At 40.6% G+C, this 12,661-nt stretch overlaps 1 protein-coding gene across 3 annotated transcripts in view; it reads left to right on the plus strand.

Annotated features, from left to right (window-relative positions):
- The window catches only part of Micu2 (mitochondrial calcium uptake 2), a 95,175-nt gene that overhangs the window by 42,265 nt on the left and 40,249 nt on the right, over positions 1-12,661 (plus strand). For all 3 annotated transcript variants that reach the window (XM_070003117.1, XM_070003119.1, XM_070003118.1), the window contains one exon: positions 12,004-12,051. In XM_070003117.1, coding sequence (XP_069859218.1) covers positions 12,004-12,051 — 48 coding nt within the window. The remainder of the gene's footprint in view (positions 1-12,003; positions 12,052-12,661) is intronic.

Here is a 12,661-nt window from a genome sequence, read left to right on the forward strand (position 1 = left end):
TGGCAAGTGAGAAACCAGGGAGGAATTCTCAGGTCCTCCAAGTCTGCCAGAGATTTCCATTGAAGTGTAGCACAACTGGAAATCAGGGCTCTAAAAGGAAGATTGCCACTCTATTTTTGTACTACCATTATGGCTTCTAAGCCCATAAGGAAGAAAAAAATAGTACTAGTTTTCAGAGAATACTGAGAAAGATTGTCAGTACCTTCTTTATTTATTTTTACTTTCAGCAGAGAAAGAGAACCCAGGGGCCTTCTGACACATTTTCCTCATTGGATAGCTCGCTCGCTCTCTTTCCATCTCTCTCTCCTTCTCTCCTCCTTTCTCCCTCTCTTCTTCACTTCCTTCTCCCTTTCCCTCCCTCTTTACCTCCTTCTCTTTCTCCCCATTTCTTTCCCTTTCCATCTCTTTCCTCCCCTCTTTCTCTGTGAAGGGTTATTTATAGTCTCAGAATGAGTAAGGGCACTAATCATACATTTTTAGGACTTCTTGAAGAATTAAACCTAGCATTTCTAGATCTTTGGGAGAATGGCCTTGATGGACTATTAGAAAAATAAACAGAGCTTGGCACTGGTGGCACACAGCTGTAATCCTAGCTACTCAGGAGGCTGAGGATCACAGTTCAAAGCTAGCCCTGGCAGGAAAGTCTGTGAGACTCATTCCCCAATTAACCACCAGAAAACCAGAAGTGGCACTGTCACTCAAAGTGGTAAAGTGCTAGCCTTGAACAAAATTGCTCAGGGACAGTGTCCAGGCCTTGAGATCAAGCCCAACAACCTACCAAAAAAAAAAAACTCACAGTGCTAAGAATGTGGCTTAGTGGGAGAGTGCTTGCCTAACACACATGAAGCCCTGGGTTCAGTTCCTTAGTACCACATAAACAGAAAAAGCTGGAAGTGGTGCTGTGGCTTAAGTGGTAGAGTGCTAACTTTGAGCGAAACAAGCTCAGGGACAGTGTCCAGGCCCTAAGTTCAAGCCCAGGACTGGCAAAAGAAAAAGGAAAAAATGGAAGCCCATGACTTACATTAATTAGCCAGTCATTCAGTTTGTTTCTTTTTCTTAGCCAAAGACCATAGGATATTCAAAGGAGAAATACAGGGAAGAAGCTGATAAGTGAAGCTAAAGGCAGAGGAGGCTAAGAGGAGCTACAAGCAGTAAGTGACTGTAAAGTTAAATAAAACAGAAAGCAGCCAGGCGCAGATGGCTCACACCTGTAATCCTAGCTATTCAGGAGGCTGAGATCTGAGGATTGCGGTTCAAAGCCAGCCCGGGCAGGAAAGTGCATGAGACTCTGATCTCCAATAAACCACTAGAAAACGGGAAGTGGCACTGTGGCTCAGTAGAGCGTTTACCTTGAGCTGAAGAGCACAGGGACAGCGCCCAAGCCCGGAGTTCAAGCCCAAGACCGGCAAAAAGGAAAAAAAAAAAAAAGACTCTATTAATAAAGTACTGACAGAAAACAGAAATATATAGTCTAATGATATCAGAAAAAGTAAGCAATTGATAGGGAATATATGAAGCAGGACAACAAAGTTACATGATTACGAAAAGTTAGAATTATCAGCCAGGTATCAGTGGCTTACACCTCTAAGTCTAGCTATTCAAGAGGCCAAGATCTAAGGACTATGGTTGAAAGCTAGCTCAGGCAGGAAAGTCCATGAAATTCTTACCTCAAATAGACAAAAAAAAAAAAAAAGTCTAAAGTGGAGTTATGGCTCAAGTGGTAGCATGCCAATCATGAATGGAAAGGCTAAGGAAAGCAAGAGAAGGGGCGATGTCCAAAAAGAAACTTATTCAAATTACCTGACTTAGGTAACTGTAACCCCTTTGTACATCACCTTTATAACAACAATAAAAAATACAAAAGAAGCTAAAGATAAAGGAAAGCTCCAAGGCCCTGAGTTCAAGCTCCAGCACCAGCAAGAAAGAGAGAGAGATAGAGGATAGAACAGACAGCTACTGTCACCATTTGTCCAGTTGCTGGCTTCCTGTCACTGAGGCCACATCCCTCCAGTGCATCTGCTTTACCACTTTAGTTGGGAGAAAACTATCCCTGAGGCCTAGGGAAGTTCAGAAGCTTAACCCATAAAGCCTCACAAAAGGCTGAGAAGGTGGCTCAGTGGTAGAGTGCTTGCCTCGCATGCACGAGGCCTTGGGTTCAATCCCTCAGCACCACATAAGCAGAAAAAACCAGAAGTGGTTCTATGGCTCCTGTTAGAGCGCTAGCCTTGAGCTGAAGAGCTGAGGGACAGCGCCCAGGCCCAGAGTTCAGGCCCCATGACTGACAAAAAAAAAAAAGCCTCACAATTTGTATCTGGCCCATAGTTTATAAGCTTCTTTAATGCCCACCTCATCTATAAAATAGTATGTGCCTCAGTCTTAGAGTGAGACAAGTATAAGACATCTAGCACAGTGCCTGAAATAAAGCATCAGTAGAAGCTTATTTTATTATTAGAGAAACAAACCCATGGGCAGGGAAGGTGGCTAAGTGGTAGAGAGCTTGCCTCACATGCATGAGGACCTGGGTTCGATTCCTCAGCACCACATAAACAGAAAACTCTGGAAATGGCACTGTGGCTCAAAGGGTAGAGCGCTAGCCTTGAGCTGAAGAGCTGAGGGACAGCGCCCAGCCCCAGAGGTCAAGCCCCACGACCAACAACAACAACAAAAAATCCCATGTGCCATAATTCTCGGTCTCTGAAGCCATACTATCTTACTTCTCTTTGTACAGCTTTTTCTGCAGTGCCTCTTCCTCCTCTTATCTATTAAACATTGGTAATTCTATAAATCTGGATTTCACTTAACTGCCTTTCTTCAACCTCTGATTTTAGCATTTATTCAGCAACTCCCAGACCTCTTTTCACTGTCTCTAGCCCAGGTTCATACCCTGAGTTTCAAAGATCTGAATATAATACTAGCTATTAGACACCTACTTTTGGATCTTGCTCAGTTACCTTGATTTCAACAAATATCAAGCATCACAATTTGGGGATGGGAAATGGTTTGAAAATTCAGGCCCTCATGGCTTGCTTAGCTTCCTTGTTCTGCTGTTGCTCTGCCACTCAAGCCTCAGCTCCAGCCTCTACTATTTTTAGAACATTTAAAAATAGGGGCTGGGAAGGTGGCTCAGTGTTAGAGCGCTTGCCTTGCAAGCCTGAGGCCCTGGGTTCGATTCCTCAGCACCATATAAGCAAAAACAAAAAAAGCCGGAAGTGGCGCTGTGGCTCAAGTGGTAGAGCGCTAGCCTTGAGCTGAAGAGCTGAGGGACAGCGCCCAGGCCCAGAGTTCAGGCCCCACAACCGGACCCAAAAAAAAAAAAAAAAAAGAACATTTAAAAATATTCCAGCCAGGCACTAGTGGCACACCCCTGTAATCCTAGCTACTCAGGAGGCTGAGATCTGAGGATTGAAGTTCAAAGCCCAGGCAGGGCAGGAAAGTCCATGACTCTTATCTCCAATAAACCACTCAAAACCTGGAAGTGGTGCTGTGGCTCAAGTGGTAGAGTGCTAGCTTTGAGCTGAAGAGCTGAGGGACAGCGACCAAGCCAAGAGTTGAAGCCCACAAAAAAAAAAAAAATCCATTTTTGCCATGTGTAAAAGTGGTGAAAATTTAAAATAAATTAAGCCATAGTAGCTCATAGATACTCAGGAGGTAGAGCTCAAGATGATAATGGTTTGAGGCCAGCCTAGACAAAAAATTAAGACATCATCTCAACCAATAATTCTGGTTGTGGTAGCATGACTGGCATCCCAGCTATCAGGGAACCATAAATAGGATTGCAGTCCAGATTAGCTCAGGTATAAAAAGAAATTCTGGGGTGGGGGTGGGGGGTAGCAGGGGTAGTATGAGGGGGGGGGAGATGGGAAGGGATAGGAAGGGGAAACAAAGGAGGAGGCAACAATGCTTGATAAGAAATGTACTCATTATCTTGCCCACATAATTGTAACTCCTCTGTACAGTATTTTCACAATTAAAAAAAAAAAGAAATTCTATTTGCAAAACAGAAAGCAAAAAGGGTTAGGGGAGTGGCTTAAGTGATAGAGTACCTGCCTAACAAGAACAAGGTTCTAAGTTCAAACCCCAGTGCAGGGGGAAGGGAGGTGCAGAATAAATAAATTATACATTATTGATATTGTATATTAAACTATCATGTATTTTTTAAATTCACAGTATCAATAGTTTATACTTAAACTGAGTTTACCGTAACACCATCCTCAAATATGTACTGAGCATAAGTTATAAGATACGTTGTTAGATACAGATATAGAGCCAGGGGCACCCGTGGCTCATGGCTCACTCGGCTCATGCCTGTAATTCTAGCTACTCAGGAGGCTGAGATCTAAGGATTACGATTCAAAGCCAGCCTGGGCAGGAACATCTGAGAAACTCTTATCTCCAATAAACCACTCAAAAAACCAGAAGTGGCGCTGTGACTCAAGTGGTAGAGTGCTAGCCTTGAGCTGAAGAGCTGAGGAACAGCACCCAGGCCCAGAGTTCAAACCCCATGACCAACCCCCCAAAAATAAATACATACAGATATATTTCTATGACAGGTATGATAATCCAATGTCTTTGAGAAACAGGATTCTCAAAATATTTCATTTTTTGACATGCAATTTTGAAATGCTGCCACTTAGCAGCATTTATTTTATAATTAAATATACCAAATATTTACAAAACTGTTTCTGCTATATATATTCTGAAGTGTTACTTTTCTTTCAAAGCATTTTCAGAAGGCAGATGCCTAGAATACTGTTGTAAACTATATCTTAAGAATCTCAGGTGCTATCTTATATATTTTCTCAACTCTGTTTATTTAAGCTTTTTATTTAAGTCAGTGTCTTAACAAAAGACACTGGAATTTTCCTTTTTACAAAGATGCCCTTGAATCAAGGACCTTTACCTATGTTTAAAGAAAAGAAAAGTGAGGTCTTCCTTTGGCTACAAGCCCAGTGCAGTCGCACACTTGGCCATTTTTTTCACTTTGTTGTATTCCTTTGAAAATTAGAAATATGCTGTTCTCTGCTTTTTTGAGGCTGCCAAGAGATGAAATGCTTTGATCCTTTAGCTAACATTAGAGCATTTCTGCCAGATACAACATATGACAAGACACATTTTGCTGCTTCTCTCTTCACATAAATACTGAACACTTTTAAGAAAAAGAATCAGAAGACTTACTTGTTAGAATTGAAAAGAAGTATACCTTCACCCAAATAAAACAACAAAAAGATGGTAATATAATAGGATGCAGGTCATTTAAAGCATTGCATAACATTGGCGCCCTAGATACAAGGTCTTTCCTACATTGCTCTGAACCACATTTATTCCTGTTATTTAGTCCCTGTTTTTCTGATTGAGAGCTGTTAGGGCATAGCCTTCCTTCACACCAGAGTAAATGGAGTCCCACCATATCACCCTCTTCAATCCTTCATTTCTCACCTGGGGGCCATCGTAGTTTTATTTCACTTTGCTTCTTCCACATGGATGTTATTTCAGACAATCTTTTTTCAATTTCCATATTCAGGTTGATCTGTCTTACATGGCTTTTCCCACTCATAACACACCTTCTCAACTAAATTTCCATGAAACTGGACAGGATGGAGCACATATGTTCTAGCTACTTGGGAAGCTGAAGCCAGAGAATTGCTTGAGCCTAGGAGTTTGAAGCCATTGTCTAAACAGAACAAAATCTTATCTCGGAGAAGGAGGAAGAAAAAACAAAACTCATCATTCAGAGACTACCACTAGAACGACTTCCTCAAAACACCTATGACTACCTAAACTCTGTATGTGACTTCACATCTTCTAAATCTTTTAACTCTTCCAATCAGTTCCCCAGTGGTATCAAGTTATTCTGTAAACATCAGACTTCAGTCCCCATATACTCCTGGATCTAAGTACCAATTCCAACACTTAAAGAGTAAAGAAAAAAAGGAAAAGGGAAAACCGGCAGATTAAAAGAGAGTTAATCCCACTTGGCACTTAACTCCTATGTGATAAACCCACAAGGACTGTACCTTGGACCTAGAAGTTCCTGACAGGCCTGTCCTGACTCCACCACAGACCTGGAATTTCCTGTGCTGCAGGTGTGAACTTCCCAGAGGCTCCCAAGTGGCACATGACTATACCATAGGCTCCATATAGTGTCTGGTCCACAGACCATAATATGAACACCCAGTCAGGCTAAGCACTGCAGCAACCCACACATAGATCTGGGAGGTCCTGGCAGCTAGTGGTGCTGGAAGCACAGCATAGTGGCTTCCAACTGGCAGTTACAGATTACTACAATGAGTAGATGCTCACTACTGTGAGCTCTGGAACTTGGGAGGTGAAGCTACAAGTTTAGTGGAAACTATGTCGGACTTGGGGTTGAGAGCACAGAAGATTTCACTGGAGATTGTATCTACATCTCCAAATTCTTTCACCCTATGCTGGAAAACAGACACTACTCCATAGTCAAGTCCCTTACGCCACCTACTGGCTTGAAGGACTTGGACACTGAGGGGAAAGGAGAGAGAAAGAAAGAGACAGAGAAAGCCTGCGCAAGCACATGTAACTGTAAGACCCAAAATTTCTGATTTTGTTTTTTATGTTTGTTTTTTATCACTGTCTTTTTTTTTTAATTTTATTTTATTTTATTTGAGAACATACTGTACAGAGGGGCTACAATTACATGGGCAGGATAATGCATACATTTCTTACCAAGCATTGCAGCCTCCTCCTTTGTTTACCCTTCACCTCCCTTCCCCGCCTCCCCCCTCCCCCACCCAATTATACCCCCCTCCCCCCTCCACATGGACATTGTAAAGCTGGTTTTGACATGACATTTTGTACTTCTCATTGTTGCAACAGGTCCACCTGAATCCTTAAACGACTTGTTTGTCCCCATCTCCTCCACATGCTATACTGACATCAAATATAGTGAAAGCGGGGGTTACACTGTGGGGGAGGGACATACAAAGCAACAAAGAAATAATCTTATAAATGCGTTAGAAACACATGCATGAAAGAAACGAAAACATTAAAATACATATTTAAGGGTTCATTTTCCTAACATCACATTATCTGACCTTTTCCGCTTGACTCATACCTATACTATATATTGCAAATAAGGGAAACCATGGGACCTATGCTTCTTTGGGCCTGGCTTACTTCACTTAATATAATTTTTTCCAAACCTTTCCATTTCCTAACAAATGGGGAAATGTCATTCTTTCTGATGGAGGCATAGAATTCCATTGTGTATATATACCACATTTTCTTGATCCATTCATCTACTGAGGGGCATCTGGGTTGGTTCCATATCTTAGCTATGGTAAATAATGCTGCAGTAAACATAGTTGTGCTGGTAGCTTTAGTGTGGTCTTGTTTGTAAACATTTGGGTAAATGCCCAAAAGTGGGATTGCTGGATCATAGGGGAGATCTATGTGAAGTCTTTTGAGGAACCTCCATACTGCTTTCCAAAGTGGTTGAACAAGTTTACATTCCCACCAACAATGAAGTAAGGTTCCTTTCTGTCCACATTTATCACTGTCTTGATTTGATTGTTCTTACTGTTATTCCTTTGTGATTATTTTAAATACCTGATTTAGGCAATTCTTGTATACTGCCATTGTCTTTTTAGTTTTGTTTTTCTTTCTTCCCATCACTGTAGGTGAGCCACAAAACCTACTGCTCAGTGTTTAAGGTTAAATCACCCCCTTTCCTATTTACCTTCCCCATTTAAATTCTCTTCTGTATACAAGTAGAACTGCTCTCACTTATATTTTCTCCTATCCCTATCTCTTCCTTTGTGATCCTTATTTATGAATACTTGTAGCAAGTAATTAGTCTGCCTGATCATCCTTTATTTGTTTGTTTTAAGTATATGGTATTTATCTGTTTGATTTTCTTTATTATTCTCGCTCAACGCATCATCAGCTTACATTGTACTTAACATTGTACTTATATTACTCCATTCCCACCATTTTTTTTAATAAAGCCATACATCTTGTATGGTTCATCTTTGCTTGATTCATCTTTGCTTCTACATGCATCTAAAAATTCAGGAGCAGTCCCAATGGTAAGTCTTCATCAGCAATTGCCATAAATCTCAAGAGTTGTGGTTTACCAAATGCAACAGCTTTTGTAGCCAATTTTCCTCACCCTGAGTGCAGAAGTGGACAGCACTCAATTTCTTGAGCATTGAAGCCAAATGTTTGACTACTGATACACATTTCCCCAATCTACTACACTACCTAGTCTGAAATAATCACTGAGAAACTGTAGCTAAAATGACATAGGAGATGAAAATACCTAACTAAAGGCTTAGCCCAAATGCATAAATCACAGCGTAGAACCACAAAATCCATAAAGATAGAAAACAACAAATCTCATTCAGAAGCCAACAACTGCATAATAAAATAAATTTCATACAAATTCAGAAAACAATGACTGATTAATGAAATTAAAGATATATATATATATATATATATGTGGAGCTAACTGAATTTAGAAATGATGCAAATAATTGAGCTTGCAAAATTCAAACAGCTAAAGGAAAAAAGTACAGGATATGAAAGAGGAATTTATTTAATAAAGATTTTTAAATTTTTAATTATGGAGATGAGGGGCTGGGAAGGTGGCTCAGTGGGAGAGTGCTTGCCTTGCATCATGAGGCCCTGGGTTCAATTCCTCAGCACCACTTAAGCAGAAAAAGCCAAAGTGGTGCTGTGGCTCAAGTGGTAGAGCACTAGCCTTAAGCTGAAGAGCTGAGGGACAGCGCCCAGGCCCAGAGTTCAGGCCCTACAACCAACAACAACCAAAATAAAATTATGGAGATGAGAGCTCAGTAATATAAATTTAAAAAAGAAACTCAGTTGAAAGCTTACCTAATAAAACAGAGCAAAGAAAAAAAAGAGTATCACAAATTGAAGCTGAAACAGGAATTTTATCAGTCAGATATTGAAAACTCACTAGGAGCTAAGTGCGAGTGGTTCATGCCTATAAATCTTAGCTGTCAGAAGGTTGAAATCTGAGGACCATGGTTCAAAACCAGTCCAGGCAGGAAAGCCTGAGAGACTCTTGTCTCTAACTAGCAAAAACTGGAAGTAGAGGTATGGCTCAAGTGGTAGACTGCTATCCTTGGGCAAAAACGCTCAGAGACAGCATCCATGCCCTGACTTCAAGCCCCAGAACTGGCACAGAAAACAAAAGAGAGGAAAAGGGGAGGGGAGGAAAAGGAGAGAAAAGAAAAGAAAGAAGAAAAGAGGGAAGGAAAGAGAAGTGAGATCACTAAGAAAATATGTATGAGATATGAAGGAAAAGCATCAAAAACAAATCTACAAATCATGGGCATCAAAGAAGGACAACAGACATAAACTGAAAGCCTAAATAACCTGTTCAGTAAAATAACAACAGAAAATTCCTTAGTCATGAGAAGAAAAAAATGCATATGTACATACACACACACAAACACTATGTTCTTCTCATTATGAGCAAGATAAAACCTAACATGATCTACTTGAGCAAGCAAAAAGGTTATTTGGTCACCAACGTATTAGGTTTAACCTAACTTAATCTAGGGCTTAAAAATCACAAGAAAACATTTTTCAGAATGCTGTCAACTGAAGATTGGCTTTATTCTCAGCCTCTAAATACTGGCCTGTGACAATTCAGGGAGAGCCTTGGTCTTAAATTTAACATTCTCAAATCATCAAAGTCCAGCTATATCCTACCACCCCAAAAAATAAGTCAGTGGCTCCAAATTCTCTCCAGAAATCCTGTAAGCACCATTTTAAGATGCCCTTCTTAAGTCTTGCTCTATCCTTGAACAAGTCACTGAAGTTAGACTATTGCAAGCTGCTCACTAGCTTGGGCCCAAGCTACTTTCCCATTCTTCCTTCAGTTCCACAGGAATACAGTGACTGGCTTAGACCAGTCAGTATCTGTTTCCAATGGAAAAGGTAGGGCTGTCTCACCACCTCCTGAATGTTTGTGAATGAAGAAGGATAATTTCTCAATGAGAATTAAAAGTATTGCCACAAAGATATTTGCATATGTCATTAATGGCTTGAATTCAGAGCTTAGGTGCTATCCCTTAGCTTTTCTGCTCAAGGCTGAAACTGTTACTTAAGCCACATCTCTACTTCCTTTTTTTGGTAGTAAATTGATGCTTAAGAAGAGTCTCATGGACTTTCCTGCACCACTGAGTTTGAACTCATTCTTCAAATCTCAGCTTCCCAAGTAGCCAGAATTATAAGTGTGAGCTATCACTGCTTGTCACAAAGGTTTCATTACAACATTTTAAATAATTATGTAAATTCTTTTGAAACATTTCAATTTGTGTTATGCTGCTTTATTTTAAATTTCCTTCACTTGAGATGTTATGAACAGTGAAATTTGAAGTGCCATACCAAATCAGACTTTAGTGAATAACTCTTTTTGTTATTGTTGTTGGTCCTTGGGCTTGAGCTTGGCCTAGGCATTGTCCCTGAGCTTCTTTTTGCTCAAGGCTAGTATGCTATCACTTTAGCCACAGTGCCACTTCCATCTTTTTTTAATTTTTATTTTATTGTAAAGATGCTGTACAGATGGGTTACAGTTACATGAGTAAGGCAATGAGTACAGTACTTATCGATCATTGTTGCCCCTTCCTTGGTTGTTGTCCCACTCTCCCTACCCTCTCCCTCCTCCCCCATCCCAACCCCCCCCCCAGTTGTAAAGTTTCTTTCCAATATACTGTCCTGTGGGTGTCACTGTTGCAATGGGTCATCCTGTGTCCTTGTTTCAGCAATTTGTTATTCCCCTTTCCCTCCCCAGATTAGAAAAATGTACATACAAGATGCAGGGTATTGAAATAAAGTACAGTGACAACAGGGGGTATACCTCAGGGGGAAGAACATACAAAACAAACAAACAAAAGCCACATATCTGTTTCTAAATTGTTTATTAGAGATAAAAGTCTCACAAGGACTAGTACCCATGGCTCACGACTGTAATCCTAGCTACTCAGGAGGCTGAGATCTGAGGATTGCAGTTCAAAGCCAGCTGGGGAAGGAAAGTCTGTGAAACTTTTTTTTTTTTTTGGGGGGGGGGCCTGGTAGTGGGCCTGAACTCTGGGCCTGGGCGCTGTCCCTCAGCTCTTCAGCTCAAGGCTAGTGCTCTACCACTTGAGCCACAGTGCCACTTCCGGCTTTTTTCTTTTTGCTTATGTGGTGCTGGGGAATCGAACCCAGGGCCTCAAGCATGCAAGGCAAGCACTCTACCACGGAGCCACCTTCCCGGCTCCTGTAAAACTCTTAATCTCCAATAAACCACTCAGAAAACTGGAAGTAGCACTGTGGCTCAAGTGGTAGCGCGCTAGCCTTGAGCTGAAGAGCTGTGGGACAGTGCCCAGGCCCAGAAATCAAGCCCCACGACCACAAAAAAAGAAAAAGAAAAAATAAATCAATTTCAATTGAGGCATTCCTTGGCCAAGTTCCATTGACACTTAAAATTAATTATGATACATTCCTTACTAGCAACTTGATTTTTTTTAAAATAGTATCTTCAGTTATAGTATCTTTGTTATAAAACTTTTCTACTGTGACAAAGAGGGGTGATTTAAAGTAAAAAGTAAGGGTATTTTTACTTAGGTGAAGTTTCAGTGTTAACATCCCTATGTAATTAATTTTTTGAAAAAGTGTTATTTAAGTGGTTGTACAAAGAAGTTCCCATTCTACAAAACAGTATATGAATACAAAGTGTCTGATAACATGGTCACCCATTACTCCTAACCCATCCCTTCTCTCACTTTCTTTTCTTTTTTTTTTAATTGAGATTAGCTGATTACATAAATTTCACATATTTCAGAGTATTGTGGAATAGTGATAGTTAAAGTTACAAACACATTTTAACCTTCACAAGGCAAATTGTCATTATCATGGTCTATAAAGTTTGTGGATTCTATGAGCTTTAACATCCCTATGTAGTTACTTTTAAACCATCTAAAACTTATTTCCTGGTGGGTTTTTTTTGTTTTTCAGGGCTTATTTCATATACTGAGTATCTTTTCTTGCTTACAATCCTCACTAGTAAGTATCCACCATTTTTTATAATAATCGTGATACTCTTGTGCGTGTGCATGTGTGTGCGTGTGTGCGTGTGTGTCTGTGTGTCTGTGTGTCTGTGTGTGTGTGTGTTGGTCGGTCCTGAGGCTTGGACTTGGGGCCTGGGCACTGACCCTGAGCTTTTTTTGCTAAAGTCTAGTGCACTACCACTTACTTGAGACTTGAGCCACAGCTCCACTTCTGGCTTTGGAAGGGAATGGGGAGTGGGGGGGGGGGTGATTAATTGGAGATAAGAGTCTCAAAGACTTTCTTGCTCAGGCTGACTTTGAACTGAGATCCTCAGGTCTCAGCATTCTGAGTAGTTAGGATTACAGGCATGAGCCACCAATGCAAGGCAGTAATTCTCTATTCTTATCAGGATTTGCAAAGTTTGGCATTTGTGTCATTATTAAAAATTAGTGATGTATTCAGGCACCTGTGACTCATGCTTATAATTGTAGCTACTTGAGACTGAAACCTATAGGATCTCATTTCAGAGTTGGCCTAAGCAGAAAAGTACAAGAGAGTGCATCTCCAATTAACTAGCAAAATGCTAGACTGAAGGTGAGGCTCAAGTAGAACTTCACCAGAAAGC

This window comes from Dipodomys merriami, unplaced genomic scaffold, assembly GCF_024711535.1.
Source record: "Dipodomys merriami isolate MVZ:Mamm:240054 unplaced genomic scaffold, mDipMer1.0.p SCAF_6, whole genome shotgun sequence".
In the NCBI taxonomy this organism is placed as follows: domain Eukaryota; kingdom Metazoa; phylum Chordata; class Mammalia; order Rodentia; family Heteromyidae; genus Dipodomys; species Dipodomys merriami.